The sequence below is a fragment of the Thermobia domestica genome, chromosome 18, assembly GCF_964235325.1.
Source record: "Thermobia domestica chromosome 18, izTheDome1.hap1.1, whole genome shotgun sequence".
Classification (NCBI taxonomy): domain Eukaryota; kingdom Metazoa; phylum Arthropoda; class Insecta; order Zygentoma; family Lepismatidae; genus Thermobia; species Thermobia domestica.
In genome coordinates, this window is record NC_137471.1 from 159,034,139 (window position 1) to 159,053,694 (window position 19,556).

General features: G+C 35.8%; 2 protein-coding genes across 5 annotated transcripts in view; one reads left to right on the plus strand and one right to left on the minus strand.

The window, feature by feature from the left end:
* The window catches only part of LOC145676100 (uncharacterized), a 46,682-nt gene extending 41,054 nt beyond the window's left edge, over window positions 1-5,628 (minus strand). For 2 of the 4 annotated variants that reach the window (XM_081746988.1, XM_081746985.1), the window contains exon 1: window positions 9-5,628. In XM_081746988.1, the coding sequence (XP_081603114.1) occupies window positions 9-241 (233 nt within the window). In that variant the 5' untranslated portion in view covers window positions 242-5,628. The remainder of the gene's footprint in view (window positions 1-8) is intronic. The other 2 variants (XM_081746987.1, XM_081746986.1) reach the window with 2 other exon arrangements.
* A 12,576-nt stretch (window positions 5,629-18,204) lies between these two features.
* Window positions 18,205-19,269, plus strand: LOC145675333 (uncharacterized). The gene has a single exon (XM_081745732.1). It carries the CDS (start codon window positions 18,205-18,207, stop codon window positions 19,267-19,269), a length of 1,065 nt encoding a protein of 354 aa, XP_081601858.1.
* The last annotated feature ends 287 nt before the right edge of the window (window positions 19,270-19,556 follow it).

The window sequence follows — 19,556 nt, forward strand, 5'->3', positions numbered from 1 at the left end:
CTTTTTACCTTAATGTGATGTGTTTTGTAGAACCAGAGATTCCAGGATCGTCATCATCTTCTGATTGAGTGTTCCGTGCAATCACTTTATTAATACAAGAGATGTGTTTAGTTCTCAAGTGCGATAATGAAACACTTGTCGATCCTCCTTTGCATCTAAGTACTTTTTTACACAAGAAGCATTTAGCTTCTTCTCTAGTCTCGGCAGGTTCAAAGTATTTCCACACTTCACTCCGTGACATATTGTGCTTTGCTTCACCTTAATTGCTACTTTCACCCTTATCTTGCAGTTCACTGAAATGAATATTAAATGCTTGCTCAGTGCGTTTGCGCAGTTGACCTTGACAATCGTTGCACCATATGCACCTGCAAATGTATTGTATTGTATTGATTTCGTCCTTTTTTCATACATTTAGCACTGAAATACAATGCATATGAAGTGGACACGTCATTTATATATGAATACAAAAGTAAAAGAAACAATAATAGTGAAAATTACACACACTAGGTTAGTATTTAAGCCTTACTTCTTACATCTTATTACACTATACATTTTACATGACATCATTGTTAAAAATAAACTTAGCAATTATTACTTGCAGTGTATTTAGAAACCCTCCAACAAATATATAATGCTAAAAGCAAGTAATGACATTGATTTACTGTACATCCTTTAACGTTTCTATTTACTTAGCAGTTCATGTATTCCTCTACCGAGTAAAAGCAATGTTGTAATAAATATTTCTGGAGTTCTTTTTTAAATTTAGCAACAGAGTCCTGAGTTTTCATTTCTTTCGGAAGTCTATTGTAAAGCATGATACCCGCGTATTTACATCCTTTTTCATATAATACTGTTCTGTGTTCTACAATAGAAAAGTTTTCTTTGTTTCTTGTATCATGATCATGTCGCTGTTCTACTCGCGTAAGGATACCTTGTAGGTGTTTCTTTACAAATATCAATAGATTTAAAATATACAAACAGGGCACTGGAAGTATACGAAGTTTTTAAATATTGGTTTGCAATGATCTTTTGGCTTAGCAGTTGCCATCATTCTTATTATTCGTTTCTGTATCGTAAAGATTACTTTGGCCTTGTGTGTATTTCCCCAAAATATAATACCATATGTTAAATTCGATTGGAATAATCCAAAGGAAATTGTTTTTAAAGTAGACTCTCTTAAGACATTTTTAAGAACTTTAATTGCGAAATATATTTGGTTTAATTTTTTACTAAGCTTAGTTATTTGCACATCCCAGGAAAGATTTTTATCTATCCAAATTCCTAAGAACTTAGTTGAGTTTACGTATTCTATTTCATTGTTTTGAATTACAATGTTTCTAGGCTGTGCATGTTTGTTGCGCATGTGATGAAAATTGATTGCTTGTGTCTTATCAATATTTAATTTAAGCTTATTTTCTTTAACCCAGTGAGAGATTTTACAAAGGATTTCGTTTGCACTACCTTCAACAACCTCATTTGTTTTACCTTTTACTATAATATTAGCGTCATCTGCATAAAGGGATGCTTCTGCTGGAGCAATATTACTTGGTAGGTCGTTAATATATATCAAAAATAATAGCGGCCCTAATACGGATCCTTGTGGCACTCCACATGTTATTTCTTGTTTCTCTGATATGTAGTGTGTAGCTTGGTTTGTATCTCTGTTATTGTATGTAATTTCCGCTACTTGCTGCCGATTTTTCAGATACGATTGAAACCATTTGGATGCAATGCCTCTTATTCCGTAATCTTGTAGCTTTGAGAAAAGATTTCTATGTGACACTAAGTCAAATGCTTTCGAAAGATCCAGAAAAACACCTATACATTTCTCCTATCAAGAGCTCAACACATTATAGGCTTAAGACTTTTAGGTTCCGAAACGTTCAAATTAGAATAAAGTACATTTAAGGATGTTATACGTCATCAAAAACGTTGTCATGTTAGCTATTGTGCACATCGAAACATCTTTTAATACAACAATATTTTAGTTTTAATTTAACAGTTTTAAGCTAACATCTCTTAAACAAAATAAAATATTAATAGAACTTTCCTTACCTGGAGTTGTTATTCAAATCCGGTACAAGTAACATTGCCAAAGAGGGCTAAGGAGGCGGGCGCTATCCGTAGGCTATACCTGCACCCAAGACTGGTAGTATATATTAATATTGCGCAAATAATGTGAAATTAACCTTTTCAGTATAACCCCCCTTAAGTAAAATGTATCCACCCTTCGATTGTGTCCCCAAGAAATTAATTCTGATACTGTAATTGGTAGTATAGCATATCATAGCCAGTTTAGAACTACAATGAACCTAATATTTTTATTTTACTTATTTATTATTTTTAATTTTCTTATTTTTAAAATCAAATGCACTTCACTTTCCTAGAATCACACTAAGGGAGAAAATAATACCTATATGAGGAAGAACATACCGCGTAGAGGGAGCCTTGTTATTCCATTGTTCAAAACTGTTTGACGATGAGAGGCTAAATCAATATTTCGTGCGTTGATATATATATATAAACGGCAACTTAGGGTATAGATTCTAAACGCGGGGGGACTCCGTCCCGACTTCGAAAAAACATGTAGGCGTCGCCCAGTTCCTAAAAAAAATACAATGGAGAAATATAGGGAGGGGGGACAAGCGTGACGTCATGCTGCTACCTACCGTCCTCCTACCTTTTCAGATCCACTTTTACCCCTTTTTATGACCCCCAAATTAGAACATTTTAGATGGTTTAAAATTCTTGTATTTTTGATCATAGCAAATTGACCTGTAAAGAAGACACAAAATTTCTCCATTAATTGTACAGGAATGAAATAGGATCATCCTTAAGAATCTGAAGCTTCGACATAACACTCCATTAGTGATGTGTGCCACTGCATGAGACCAATGCGTGGTAGCGATTTGTGTTTATTCAAAGCAAAATGTGCGTACATCAGCACAATACAAAACTGAAAAAGGCTATTTATTAATGCTTATTTTCATTGCCGCAAACTAAACGCAAATATTACGTTGTGTCGAGCTCGAAAGCCGCTAGTGAATGAGGGCTCAGAGCGCTTGAAAAAATTGATTTACACAATAATTTTGTACTGTGAGTCCAGGAAATGAACACCAATAGGCCTACATACATTTCAATTTCTTACTGGTAAATAGTTATCCGGACTTTCGGTATCCAGTTCTCAAACAAGCCAAAAAGTTCGCTATAGTAGGTTAATTCAACGACGGTACTAAGAATGAGCTCTTTCAAAGAAACAATACACAGTAATTTTTGAAAAAGCGGAAGATGAGCCTTCGTAGGAATGCCTGCGTCTGTCTTTATTCGTGATGACAATAAATCAAGCAATTTTTGTACTAGTATTACCATTTCCTCTATCTACTACATAATATTACGCAACTCTATCATACAAGGCATAGTGTTTCATTTCAGTATTCTCCTCATTAAATTGATCACTTGTGACTATAAATATATATATATTAAAATGCTAGGTTTATATGTTTGTGTGCAAGGAAAAGTTTATATGTTTGTCCCCAATATTTTTGACAATGAGATCTCGAAAACCACAAGTGCTAGAATCTTGCCATTTTTGCTGGTCGATTCCAAATTTTGTGTAGATTGGCCCAGTTGCAATTGAATATTTAAAAAACATGGCCATTATTTCTTTAATACATTTTTTAGGGTACACTCGAAGTGTTGGCATTTTAAAAAATAACATCCTATAAGTTATACACTCCAACACTACATGTTTGTATACAGTGGTTGTATATTTCTCAGGCGTTTGTTTCATGGCCAATTGATAATGAAAATCGAAGAAAACTATTTCTCGAGTGATGGAGAATATTTAATATTTAGAATGTTTTGCTAATGAACACCATATATCAGTGGAATTGTAATAAATTGTGTATGTAATGTATTTGCTTATTACATACTGCATGCAAGAAGAAAGAAAGCACTGATCATACAAGAATTAGAAATTCCAACCAGAAGTAGGCTCAATCTTGCAAACCGTGAGAGATATTGGAAAAATAATTGAAAAAATCTCTCCTTTGTGGTACCCCTTGCCGATTTTTATCAGGACGTCTTTCATTTGTGTCTATAAGGGGACATGTACAGATGTTGTGAGGAATGACAAGAAGATTCATGCTCATATGTGAATGATGCGCTGTGTAGAGAGTGCAGGTTAAGTTAGTCTAATTAAAATAAATCCAGGTTCTCAAAATCTATTGATAATAAGGAAGGTAATTGTATTCGAAACAACTAGAGATTTACAGAAGTGTGAATATTGAATCGAAGGAAAAACATGTTTTTAAGCGTAACTAATAATAATAATAATAATAATATTAATAATAATAATAATAATAATAATAATAATAATAATAATAATAATGATAATAAAGTACCGTTATAAGAAAAATCCCAACTTGGTTTTGATGAAAGTTCAAACTGGATTTAAGTAGAAGCTCAAAGGTAGTTCTTGATGAAAACGGAAGCCAATTTTGATTGAAAACTAAGCCGATTTGAAGATCTAAGACATATGTAGATTCTCAAGGAACCAATACCGGATTCGGTAAACATCGCAATGGTTTTAGTACAAACTAAAACTCAAAACTGTTCTGGAAAACACAAAAAACTATCTGTGGAAAGGAAATGGGTTCCGGAGAACAACGAAAAAATTTCTAGTGAGAAATAGAACCAGTTTTTGAAAAACTGATACAGGTTTTGATGAAAAACTGAACCGGCTTTGAAGAAAACCGAAATCGGTTCCAGTACAAAAACCGTACCGGTTTTTGAAGAATACAAGAACCGGTTTTGGAGAAAACCGAACCGAAAATGAAGAAAACCTAAACCGGTTTCGGTCAATCGAAACCGGTTTTTTGAAGAAAACCGAAACCGGGTTCTGAAGAAAACCGATACCGTTTTTTTAAAAACCGAAACCGGGTTTTTTGAGAAATCAGTTTCGGTGAAAACAGGTTTTTTGAAAATTTTAAAAAAACGGTTTAGGTTTTTCTTGAGAACCGGAAACAGAAAAACCGCTTTCTGCGCCTACCAGTAGTATATACTGTATGTGTGTGTCGTCTTTTTAAGCGTATGAGTAATTGTATGTTTATCTATTTATTTATATATTTATTTATTTATGTGTATTTATATATATTTATAATATTATTTAATTATTTATGCCAATTATTTGTTAGTTTAGATTAGTTGTGCCAAGATCGTCCTTTTGATGTGTGTGTAATTTACAACAGATAGGAAGCCTCGGTATAGGGAAATACGAATTAGAATACTTAAAGTGGATTGGCTGCTGCCAGGAGCCAATCAGAAGCAAGATATCTCAGCTCTTGTGTGTATATAAGACTGCACGTTTCTCATGTATCTCATAGTGTCTGATGAAGCCAAAATGTTAGTTAGCGAAACTGTAACACGTATGTAATATTTTTATGTGAATATATTGTTTTGGTCAGCAAATATTTTGTGTGTTTAAGTATATATAAAGCAAAGCTTCTACTTATGGAAAATATTACATGTGTAAGGATAAAATAGTATTGTAACGCCGCTAGTGGCGCATCGAGCCGGAAGCTTCATATCGTGTGGAATGAGTTGATAGCCGGTAAATTTGCAATTAAGTTTGGGAGTGAGATGCGTTTTACTGATAAGTAATGTGTCAAATTGTTCCTCGTTTAATAGTTGTTAAAATATGAGTTTATGAGGTAAGTACAAGAGAATGTTGAGAAATAGAAATAAAAGTCATAGTCAAATAACTAGATACATGATCACTATGAAGTTAAATAGTTGTTTCGGGTGGAGATACATGAAAGTGCACGTACGAAAAACTGTAAGTGTCATGAAAATCGAGGTGAGGAATGTTGCTAGCTGCGTGCTGAACGTGTTTTAATATTAATGGTTGTGCAAAAGACGAACGTTTTGAAGAGTGTGGGTGACAAATGCTAATAGTTTATGCATATAAAGAAATTGATTAGTCTTTCGAAGTCTCACCTTTTCGATTTTGAACATAATGAGTCAATAGTGGTACTACAAGTTTCGGCCTAAATTCTTCTGGAGCAAGCCGAGACTTGCACTTGTAGCTGTATGTCGGAGGCGGGAATTGATACCAAGTGTTGCAGATTGAAACTTGTTGCAGATTCGGACAGTTTTCATAGGAAAAGGAAAAGTGTGCACCTCTTTGTAGGATAACAGGTTCGTAGGTTGCACCTGTTAGTAGGATGTACTTTGTTTTCTTGACAGCGTTTACCTGGGAGAGGAATTGGTCGTAATCAGGAAGATTGTTCAAATCGGCATCTCTTCTTGAAAATTAAGATTTGTTTAAGCAAAAGGTCGTTGATAGTATCCTGTGATGTTCTCAGAATTCGAACTATGTACGTTGGTCCCCGATTGTTGCGAATACGGATGCATTTTTAAAGGTGTATCCCACTTCAGGAAGTTCAACCTATATATCAAGTGTTATAGATAGACGGACCCCTCGTACTACTATTGACATGGTATGTGGCTGAGGTTGCTAGTGTCGGATGTTGTTGAGAGAAGTTAAAGTCAGTTTTCCTGAACATTTCGAAACTGGATTGTCACGAATTATTTTGCGAAGTTGGCCCACTGTGATTTAATGATGAATCCATTTTTTTGTTTCTACCATTTGCGAAATATCTTTGCGTTGCCGATACTGGAAAAGTTAAAGAAGTAAAACCTTTGAACTAAAGTACTTTGGGTTTTAGTTTTGCTGTAGCAAGCTGTAGACATGCTGCAGAATAGGATAAGCTGGTTGGAGTCAGAGTCGGAGCTCGAGATGCTATGTGCATTTGTATGCTTCTTAAATGGTGGTGAACTCGTTGATGATGCTTGGTGGTTGCCACTGATCGGAGAACGAGAACTCTGGGAACTTGGTTCAGTGTATGCTGAGCATGAATGAAATTGTGGAATGATGAAAGTGGGAGGAAACTGGAGAACTCCGAGGAAACCCAAGCACACGGTGTTTGTCCACCACAAAGTTAACTTGGCGGGAGCAGGGTTTGGACCCGAGACCCCATGCATCAGAGGTGAACGCTTTACAACTGAGCCACCCCGGCAATTTTATCTTCAAAGGATGTATGAAAGACTTTCCATCGTCAATTATCATATGCGGTAAAATAACCGAACTGAAACAGTATTCAAAACTATGTGATGAGAACAGGATAAGAGTGAAAATGATCATAATGATGATTAAAAATTATACTACTTGTGTACTCCAGCCAAATTACGCTCGTGAAAACTCTCAATTTCTTGCAACCTGTCGCCTGTTAATGAATTAGCATCACTGTGCGCCCACATGAGTGCAATAAATAGAGTCTAGACTTGGCAGCTACGCCTCACTACATGTGCGTCAGCTGAGAAAGTATGTGAATGCACTACGTTTTACGGGCAAATCAAAGTGACTAGCAACCTATGAGAAGGTTACGCCCTCTGTAACGTGAGTGATGGAAAAGAATTTATTTACAAAGTGTAAGTGGAGATCTGTGCTCTATCGAAATTTTACAATTATACGGTATAAAACTAACAAACAATCAAAAAGAAAAAGAAAAATGGGCGTATGGAACTGTGATCCTTAGCATTTTAATGTAAGTAAACATATATAACACAAGTTATTATAGACAGATTGATTCAATATAAATACAATACAATTAGAGAAAATAACAAATGTGTAAAGGGATAACGAGGACGGAGAATGAGGGGAGGTGCGAAGCAGAAGTTAACACATGTGTATTGTTAATCAGACAAATGAATGTGTCTTTTGCGTAGGGTCATATCTATGTGATGATGGGAACCGGAGAAGCCAAACTGAGCAGAAAGTGATTACTGTGCAGGATAGGATGGATGAAAATGTGGAAGATGCTAATGAATAACATAATCAGATATAACCTTCAGCCCCAGATTAGCCCCAATTCGTGACTTTTTTTGAATTATTTGTAAACAACTGCAACAACAGTTTTCTTAATTGGTATGTTAGCAACTTTGGGTGAGACACTTGTCGGTTTCCGGGGAAGATGTGGATTTCGTATTTATATGCCTAAAAGACCTCCAAAATGTGGAATTAAAATTTTTATTCTTGTTGGTGAAACATTATACTACACAACAAATATAGAAGTGTATGTGATGACACAACCAGAAGGCCCGTTCCAGATAGATAACAAACCTGAAGAAGTAGTGAAGAGATTGTGTCAACAGATTCATGGTTCATCTTGCAGAGACCTTTTTACAATAATCGGTTTACAAGCTGCAATTTGGTTAAATAAATGGAATGAGACAGTAAGTTAATTATAGGGACAATTCGTAAAAACAAGAGTGTTGCCCCCGCGTTTGTGAATGCCAAACGGAGGAAAGAATACAGTAGTGTATTTGGTTTTCATTAGAACTGCACCATGGTTCGTATGCATCTAAGAAAAATCTGTGTTTAGTGCTGATCTCAAGTATGCACAACGACGTCAAATTAGATGAGAGTACCAGAGATAACAGGAAGCCAGAGATCGTCACATTTTATAACGATACTAAAGGTGGGGTGGACATACTAGACCAGATACCTACTGAATATGACGAAGAAAGAAATACTACACGATGGCAAATAACGTGATTTTATCACTTCTAAAATGTAGAACCGACTAATAGTAATGTTGTACATTTAGCGAACACAGCAAGGTTTTTCGGATTGACTCTAGAAGATGCTTCTGTACCTAATCATGTAGGAAAGGGAGGACGATGTTACATGTATAAACACAGTAAGGCCAGATATTTTGCCAAAAGTGCTGTAAGTGGATTTGCCTAAGTCACGCAAAAATGATGTGTGGAGACTGCTGCAGAATTGAAACGTGAATATACCGCTATTAGGAGAAATCCTGGTTTACTTCTTTCTAGTTAATAAATATTTTATTTTCCGTACCGGTATTTAAGCAATAAAATAGGCACATAATTATCGAACTTCATTTTATCAAGAAAGGTATGGCCTCAATAAAAAATGTATAGTTTCGCTTAAAGCGTATCCACTGTCTGGTGTTTGTATTTAATATTATAAATATAATACAAATTTAAATCCTAGTTCACATCTTATCTGACAAAAATGTTCCTGGGTCCACGAGGCAAAATGTTACCATTCATAAAATTTTTTTTCACCTTACCACTATAAGGTTAAGAACAATGTATCTCACGAGAGTAAAGTGTACTGGCAAAGCGAAAACATTAGGGACAAGAAGTATGCTGATAGCGATTTGGTTGGGGTCTAAAGTGAGGTAGTATATATTGCATGAATAAAGGGTGCTGAGTTTGGAAGCGTTTGTTGATATAGGTGATATTTACTTTTTCGATATATTAGTGTAATATGGACAAGTTATGCATTGGTATAGCTCCAGACTGGGACTACGTAACCGGACAATGAAAGGTATGTGGAAAACTTTCGGTTAGAAGGTCAACAGTTTTTTTTATAGATTTTGAATAATGAAGTCATCCACACTGTAAATCTGTATGTTAAGCTTGGCAGTAACAAATCTTTGTATGTACTTAGGATCGTCTATGCATAAAATACATAAAGACGACATCAAACCGCAGAAATTTAAAGTTCGAGCTACTGTTTCGGGAAAAATATTTGTGCTATCTCGATGCTTTATCATTTCCATTGTGAACCCAATAGTAAGGCAACGGCTAGAATCTGCGTTTGACAGTTGGAGATGCAGTGAAATATCGTTATCATTTATTGGTAGAGAACACCCAATTAAAATCATTTACAATGTTCAACTCAGATGGCAAGAAAAGAGTGAGAGTGACTTGGACAACGTGATCCCACGCTAGAGAAGTGTGCCAAATCAAATGTTTTATATTCTGCGTTTAATGTGGTGATGTACAGTAGAATGCTGCTCAAAAGTGCAGTGAACAGAAAACCACCTTTAAACTATACTACAAAAATGTACAAAGTGTTACAAACAATTTTACAGACTGTGCCGTAAATGTGGCTGTTTAGTGGTGAGCGAAACATGTCTGAAAATATCAATAAGGAAGAGTGGAATGTCGTTTCTCAACCAATTCTCTACATAGAAATAAGACCGCAAGACCATAAAGGCGGATTTTTTGTAGTATTAAATTTAATGGGGCAGCAAAGCACAGAATGATCTCGTACGTGAGTGTGAAACTGTTTGAGCAGAGGTATGTCTGTCCGAAAACAGTCTTCGTCGGGTGTTTCTGCAGACCATATAGGTAAAGTGCTCTAAGTTTACTTGAAAGATGCCACGAATATTTCCAGATGTTGTCAGAAGGTGACAAAGTTGCTCATTTTGGTGACAATAACTTGAGCTTAGATATGGATCTACAATAAACATGGGATAACGTCAGACACAAATGACATCCTTTTGTCGACTATTCTACTGAAGCATCAATTTAGGATAGTACAATTTTCATAGCACGCGTAAAAATAACAGCGTAGATTATATCATCTCTATTCCTCCAACAGAATGCGACATCTCATATAAACTCTCCGCACGTGTGAGATTTTTCTCCTTTGTGCATTATCATTTACTTTGCAATATGTGAACCTTGAGTAAAGGCCTTGCTAAGATCTTTGCATCTCTTTGGTGACTGACTTGTGTTCAACTGCGTTTCAACGTTTGAGCGTAGACTATAATGTCTTCCACACCTCTCACGTGTGAGGTTTTGACCCCGTGTGGCTCAGCACGTATGAACGTTGAATAAATTCTATTCCAGGATTTTTGCAACGTGAGATTTTTCTACTGTTTGGATTTCCATGTGTGTATCAATTTCGAACGTAGATTAAATGCCTTACCACACTCTTGACATGTGTGTTGTTTTACTCCTGTGTGCGTTAACATTTCTCTAGCCAAACTTCAACGTTTATCAAATGACATACCACACTCAGGGCATATTAACATGTGTAGCCAGAGTTGAACTTCGATTAAACTTCTAACCACACTCTTAGCATACGTGACCTCTTTTTCCTGTATGGATTAACAGGTGTGTAACCAAACTTAAACGATATTTAAATTCGCCGTCACACTCGTAGCATGTGTGATATTTTGTTCCTCTGAGGATTAACATGTGTGCAGAATAACTGGAACCTCGACAACCAAATATGAACGAGTAAATGCCGTACCACAATCTTGGCACGTGTGAAGTTTTCCTCCTGTGCGGACTAACATGTGTGTTGCCAAAGTCGAACGTCTATTAAATGCCTCACCACACTCTTAGCACGTGTGAGGTTTTTCTCCTGTGTGCATTAACACGTGTGTAGTCAATTTTTAACGTCGATAAAATGCCTTACCACACTCTTGGCACGTGTGAGGTTTTGCTGTTGCGTGGATTAACATATGTGAAGCCAAAGTCGAACGTTGATTAAATGCCTAACCACACTCTTGGCACATGTAAGGTTCTTCTCCTTTGTGGATTAACATGTGATTAGCCAAAGTCGAACGATGATTAAATGCCCCACCACAATTATGGCACATCTAAGGTTTTTCTCCTGTGTGGATTAAATGTGTGTAGCCAAATGTGAACGTCTAGTAAATGCCTCACCACACTCTTGGCACGTGTGAGATTTTTCTCCTGTGTGGAATAACATGTGTCCTACAACATCTGAACGTCCATTAAATACCTTACCACACTCTTGTCACATGTGAATTCCTTCTTTTGTGTGGATTAACATGTGTCTAGCCAGATGTGAACGATGAGTAAATGCCTTTCCACACTCTTGGCACGTGTGTTACTTTTCTCCAGTATGGATTAACATGTGTCTGTCCAAATTTGAACGTCGATTAAATGCCTTATCACACTCTTGGCACGTGTGAGAATTTTCTCCAGTGTGGATTAACTTGTGTCTGTCCAAATTTGAACGTCGACTAAAGTTGCATTTTAGTGCTGCAAATCCATTCCGACTTTATCAGCTTTGAGTATTGTAGAAGGAAACGACTTCAAATTCACAATAGACCCGCGAAGCGAATTCTGTTTTACGTAGTGAAGGTCTCATACATGATATATCGGTCGGAAATGTTTACCGTAAACAAGCGTAACACTTCCAATAAAGCACACGCAGTCGAAAGTATATTTCCGTTATATAACCGAAATGTAACAACAAAGTTAAGAAGAAAAATAAGATGGACAATGATACCCAGTTGAGTTTCTGTAATTCATTATTAACGTAAACTCGATTTCGAGGAGCATAATCAGTAGAATTAAAATGAGCAGACGTGATCATATCAGTACATCAGATGCAACATTTATTAATTTTCAGTTGCCGAAATGTTTGAATTTTCAAGCTAGTACTTCACTATTGCGAAATTGTAAAAAGCGAAAGTTTAAGTGTAGTGCTACACAAAATGTAGACATGTTGATTGCTCATGATGAAAACAATGTGCGTCGACCTCCACGTACAACGTATTCTCAGCACGCACGACCACACATTAGGCGTGCAGCAGGAAATAAGTTGAGAATAAAAGGAAAGTGCCCTAGTAAGCGTAATTCGGAACACACTAAACTCGGTCAAAGACGAACTACATGCAAATTAAAGTCGAGCTGTAGGCGAGGTTATTTCGAGTCAAACATGCGGAAGCAGTATACATCGACTCCGAAGAACACTAAAAAGCTTCAGCGAAAACATGTACGAACATTGTATAGTAAACTACATCGCAAAATATACTCATAGTAAGCGCAATCCTAAAAAAAAATTTATGGCAGGTATCGCAATGCAGCGTAAATCCAAACGTCGCAAAGGAAAGCGTGGCATTACGTGGAAGTTTAGTAAATACGCTGTAAAAAGGAGAAAAGTTCCGAAATTAAACAAACTAACTGGAAAAGTACACGTAACCGTGCTAAATTACAGCTTACAAGCGTAACCGGCACAGATGGAAAATTAAAATCTTAGCACAAAAAAAGCGTGAACTTCACCACAACTCGGAAGAGATGAGAAATCAGAAATACCGAATTTGAACTTTTAAACTTTTAGATTATGAAAAAAAGGATTACTGTTTATTTATTTCATTATTTCCCCGAATTTCGAAGGTTACTTTTCAGAATCAAAGTGTGTGCCGACCGCCACTGATGCAGCAGTCCAAGAAACCATCAATATCGCCTTACAATCAGGTACGTTTACTTAGATGTCATATTTTATGGTTTCCTTACAGCATTTGAAGATGAAAGATGAATGTGGAAAGGAGAGGAAAGACAGCATTGGAAATTTTAAACAGGTAATTGGTTTAGAACGCGATTTCTGACTTTGAAATTGTAATAATACCGCGTCACTTTTGAAAAGTATGGCTATCCCGTTTTGGATGCGGACTTTCAGTATCGAATTCTTATTAGGATGTTTAAGTTTTGTATTTTTTTTTTCAGGTCTTTCCAGTTTTGGGATCCATACTTCATAATAAAATTTTATCTTCAAATTTTGCTTGAGTTTTTAATCATTCTCCTTTTTGTTTATATTAACATTTAGCTGTCCCCATACGATCAAGCATTTAGAGACATGTTAGGCAATTAGATATAATTACGAACATAATTAGAGAAATACTAGTAACAACTAAAATTAACCATAAAGTTAAAATTTTGGGTATTTAAAAAAATGTGCTCTTCAGATAGTGAAGTTTTTCATCTGATGTTGTGATTGTATAATGAGAAAATATGCGAAATTTGTAATGTAAGTTCAAGTCGCCGTCAAAATACTGTAAGTTAAACACAATTTGGTATAATATTGAAAGTAATTGAAAATAACCTTGAATTTGATAAAGTTGCTCGTTGATTTTTTCGTCGTTCGATATATACATGCAGTCTACTACGAAAAGTCAATGTGCATTCAATGTGACTAATGACAACTTAAGTTAATTGACTTCAGAGAAAGAGATATTATAAGTTAAGAGTTGAAGGTTAAAATATAGTTCATCTCCTAGGGACATCTCTACTTTCGTTATATAATTAAAGTGATGAAACCAGTCCGACGCCTGGTTGGGTCCCAGCTAATGTGCAGATTCGGCAATTGACTAAAATTTTAAAATTTTGTTCTAATTTTTAATGTTTGGCATAATTAGAGAAAAGTATAATAGTAATAAAATTGATGTTCGGATTTTAGATTTTGGTATAATAACTAGTTTTGATTTGGATTTAGAGAAAGTAAATTAAATGTTATTCTTTTTTATATTTGAAAATAACTCTTGTATTCTTGTGCCGGGAATCATAAACCGATCTCGAGAAAAAGAAAAAGGGAAGGCCGTTTACGATTCCACGTTACCCTTTACTACGATAAACACCGGATACTATGATGTATCGATAGTACGGAGTGCCTACGTCAGTAACGCAGTATATGGTAAAACTAAGGTTTCTGTTATGAGAACATGTTAAGATTGCTACGTACGAGTAGGCCCTGAACAACAATAATGTTTAATGAACAAGTTAATATTACTGTTATCTTGTGTTTCACTATTGTGACAAATGCTCTCGGATGTGACTTTATTTTCGATAAAGATAATTGCAATTACTAGTAAGCCACACATAAGTATTAGCTAGCGCTCTTTAAAAGGTTACATTTGTAAACCTACCAATTTTGTAGGTACGAGCGGGCCTGAAGTAATACTAATGATTAAAAAATTGATGAATTGAAATGTGAGGCTGTAGCATTAAATATCCTCCCAAGGTGTATTTCTTGTCGTCCTCTTCATTATATTTATTTTTTTAAAATGCCTCCTCAAGGCCTGAATGTTGACAGCCCAATTGGGGTTCGGACATTAACCCTGATTTGTCATGACTTGAATACCGAAGGCATGCAACTAGGGTGGTATGTAAGGTCTTAGGGTAGAAGCGATTCATTCGAATCGTCAGGGACCCTGCAAGCTTCAACTGTAAGAGATTGTCAGCACCGTTGGTTTTAGGATCCAATTCATTAATCTGTATTTTTAATGAATGACTTACAACCTGTGTTCTCAAACAATTACGCACAGAATGGCGCTCCGTAGGGCTTAACCGCCGTTTTACTAATTTATTTGTATTAAAATGTTCAAACGGTTATTAGTTACGTTGTATAATGCAAGTTACAATGTATAATATAACGAAACTGACTTAACATTGACGGAAATTCTTTTAAAATTTGGCGGTCCTTACAGTGACTGTTTTTCACGCCACTACAACAACAAAGCCTCCCTGTAATTAGAACTGATGCTGACCCCAACATTAACACCAAAATAAAGTTATATGTTCTATCGTAGGGGGTAGTTGAAACTTCGTGTATACAGTTCATGGTTTTACCGACGGAGGACTGTGAAACTCTCTTCATATTTTGGCGAAGTAATGCCCGATGTGCAAAGTAACCTCTTGTTAAGGTAGCTAGTAACCACTGTAAGCGAAATGAAGTATCAAAATGTAGTGTATCAAATCATAACACGGAACTATGAAAATGTTTGGGAATGAAGCGGCGATCCATATAATTAAGAAGTTACGTCCCTAATGTATTGTGTTACTTTGGAACACAAATATACAAGCAAAGAAAGCATTTCAGCATGTTACCTATAAAATACTTAGGAACGTACAGGAACACATCAACACGTAAGACGTGTAAGTCATCCTAAATACAGAATTTTGCACTATCTTTGTTTACCCACATTCTGCGTAATGCCCTAATCTGCATAGCAATCTTATCTTTACCGGCCATCTAGCACATGCTGATTAGCGTTGTTTTTACAATAATTCATATATTATGTACGTACACCAAGCCCCTAAAGTGATCCCATATTGAAAAATGCAGGTCCATACCCTAAAAAAGATTCCTGGGAATGTAAAAAGTCGACTTCCTTGAAAAAACGAGTGCAGCTATGAAATGGACTGGTGTATGGACCTCTACAAATAATGAACATCCATTGTTGGTTGAAATATTCCTTATCTTGTATTTTACTTATGTCTTTCGAAGCCCTCCGGAAAAATCAAGCTAGAGCCATTTGAGCTAAATCCTAAATAAAATCAAAAACGTCCATAGTTTATGTTCAATTATAATACGTTACAAGTTTACATTTGTAAAATTTTAGGATAATTACCATTCTCATTATTTGGTATTTTACATAAGTCTCTATATAAATAAAACAATATCGTCGAGCACCCATATTTTAAATATGTGAACAATTAGTGAGAAATGTGTAACCAATAATAAAGAAATAATTATTTTATCAAGATATGAACTACATAAGAATTGTATGGATCGTATCAATCTTGTTATTATTTTTATTTGGTATACAGCTTGTCTATGTGTGCCATGTCAATTCCAAATTGTAGGCTACTAACTTACGTTCATGATATCTCCCATACCTAAATATTTCTCGTGAGGTATTGCTTTTAACCAACAAAATTTCCGAAACCATGTAACCGTATTATCAATCTAAGCTAATTAGTTAATGAAAAATTGAACATTATCTTTCTGGCCGAACTGAATTTAAACTTTTTGTTGTTAATTGTTGGGTCATTAGATTACGACGCGCGAGTCTCCTGAACCACAACTTTCCTTAGCGTTTCTATATTACTTTCAAATTCAGGATCTTCTTCTAGTGCTAATTCTGATTTCACCCTATCAACGTTTAGTTTCACATCCAAAGAGCACTTAGCTTTATCCTTGTCCACTGATACATCTCCTTCCGTTGTAGATAATATTAACTCTTTGTTGTCACTCATTAGTTCGTATGTCCACCCTCTCCCTTCGAGCGGATCATCATTAGGTAAGTCATAAGCAATTTCCTCTTTGCACATCAATTCCGACTTAACAGACGCCTTACCAGCCATTGTGAATTGAAATATAATAAGAATTTAACACTGTTCTTATACTCCCCTTATATTTTACGCTGCCAGTGTTAATGAAATGATTTACAAGTACGTTCACAAGAGCAACTATATATATTTCCAATTCTTCTTCTTCCTCTTATTATTCTTCATCAACCACTACTCCTCTGTCGGCAATTGATTGTTTGTTTGTAGTAAGCATCACAAAATTTTTGCATAGTATCATTATCACTGTACTGAACAAGAATTTCGGCAATTTAGAAAGGTAATTAAACGTGTAAAATGTAAAGATTAGAATAGTTGAAAAATGATAAAAAAGTAACAAGATGTGTACAAAGTCATAAAACAGATAGAAAGTAGTAAGTATGATAAAGCGAAAATACGTGAAAAAAGAAGTGTCGCAATCGGGAAAAAGTCAAATTTCAGGTTCAGGTTCAAGGTATTTTCCTTCCTTCTCTTCGGAAGTTCAATTCTTGATAAAAAGAAAAAAGCAAAAAGAAAGTACAGCCCTTTTTTCATTTAAAGTTTTCCATTTTCTTTTTCCACCTGAATTCAAGAAGTTCTTTTTTTTTTCTATTTCTTTCTCACTTAGTTCCCTTCCATTTACATTAAAGCCTAGCTTTCAAGCTAATTTAACCAAATTTCCTTCCTTTTCCATTTCATCAATCCATTTCCTTTTTCCCTGATTTTTAGGGTTTCTTCACATTTTAACAATAAGTGTTCTTATGTTTCATCTTTTTTAAAACATAATTGACATTTTTCGTTCAATTTTTTAATTTTTTTCAATCTTACCCCTGTTTCAAGTCTCCCTGACCTGGTTAGAAAAGTAAAATGCTTCATAAAATAATTGTTCATATAATTTATTTTCTCATAACGCCTTTTATATAGGGGAGGGTGGGCCACAATGAGACACGGGCCACAGTGAGACGTTTGAGTTATCTCTAGTTTGCATGGATGAATTATGTCGCCATCTACAGTGTAAATTGATAAATACAAAACCTACCCACAAGTCAATATTGCAAATGGCTGTACGTTATGGTGTACGCACAACGACGCATGAGTTAGAAATTCCCATCGAAAGTAATTTTTCGTCAAATTATTAAGTACGTCGTTTTGTGGTGATCCTCTAAGAATACAGGCAAGTTAAATTCGAATGTTAAATACATACATCTTTCTTTATAAGTCAGTATAATTTTATTAATATAGTGCATGTTCTTCCAGGTGATCGGACTGAATATCTGTTAAGAAACAGATCGGGCCAGAATGAGACAAGCACGTATGGGCCACAATGAGACACCCCAAAATACAAAACTATAAAATGAAGCCAAACTGTTGGAAGTTTTCAACATTTTTACTTATAATAAATTCGTAATATTAATATAGATTTAAATATTTGTTTCTTTGTTTCTTTGTAGATCCAGGATGTCGAGAGGAAGGAAGAGGAAAACCAACAAAGGATTATTTACGGAAGAATCAATGAGAAAGGCAGTAGAAGCAGTGTTGGTTGGAGTCGATGGTCAGAAATTTTCTCTGCGGCAAGCAGCAAAAAAATACGACGTGAAATTTCAAACTCTGCAAAGATATGTTAGAAAGCAGCAGTTAAACCCTAAACATGAGATTCGGATGGTGCCAAAATATAATAGCAGACAAGTGTTCAGTGAAGCAGAAGAAATCTCTTTAGCGAACTACATGATACAGTGCTCAAAAATGTGTTATGGCAAATCCACCAAGGATTTCAGGGAACTAGCTTACGAAATGGCTAAAATAAATAATAAGACGGTTCCAGATTCATGGGAGACTAACAAAAAAGCTGGAATTGATTGGATGCAAGGGTTTTTAAAACGTCATCCCCACTTAAGTATTCGTCAGCCAGAGGGCTGCAGTATCTCGCGTGCTACTTCATTCAATAAGCATAATGTTACTAAGTTTTTTGAAAATTTAGAGAATCCATGCGCTCGGTCTGAGAAGTTTTCTGATGGAACTCGCATCTATAATTTAGATGAAACCTCAACTACAACAGCGCAGAAACCTAGAAAGATTTTAGCACCGAAAGGCGTGAAACAAGTGAGCAAGTGTACGAGTGGAGAACGAGGTATCTTGGTTACAACATGCTGTATTATAAGTGCATCGGGAAATACATTGCCACCAGCAATGATCTTTCCTCGAAAAACCTTCAAGCCACACATGATTCGCGGTGCCCCTCCCGGAACACTGGGGTTAGTTACTAGCTCTGTATGGATGACAGGTGAAGTGTTTCCTCAAGTGATGAGACATTTCATTAAACACAGTGGCTCTTCAAAGGACAATCCAACCATTCTTATATATGATAATCATGAGAGTCATTTGAGTATTGAGGCGTTGAATGTTGCTAAAGAAAATGGCGTGATTGTAGTCACTTTACCACCACACTGTAGCAATAAACTACAGCCGTTGGATGTGAGTGTGTTTTATTCATTTAAAGCTCATTATAATGCAGCTGTCGACTAGTGGTTGCTGCATCACCCTGGAACGCCAATGACAATTTACGACGTTGCTGCCTGTGTTCGGGTAGCTCACGAACGCTCTATGACACCATCAAACATCAAATCTGGCTTTAAGAAAACGGGAATTTTTCCATTCGATAGTGAAATATTCACTGCTGATGACTTTCTAACCAGTTATGTGACTGATCGTGATCCTTGTGATAACACAAATGATATAACAGCTCCAGCAATCAGTGAAAGTCCCCCAATGGTAGTTTGTGCTGAAAGTGTTGAAGACTCTTCAGGTCCTAG

Coding starts and splice junctions, on each gene's coding strand:
- LOC145675333 (XM_081745732.1), top strand. CDS start 18,205: ATGTCGAGAGGAAGGAAGAGGAAAACCAACAAAGGATTATTTACGGAA.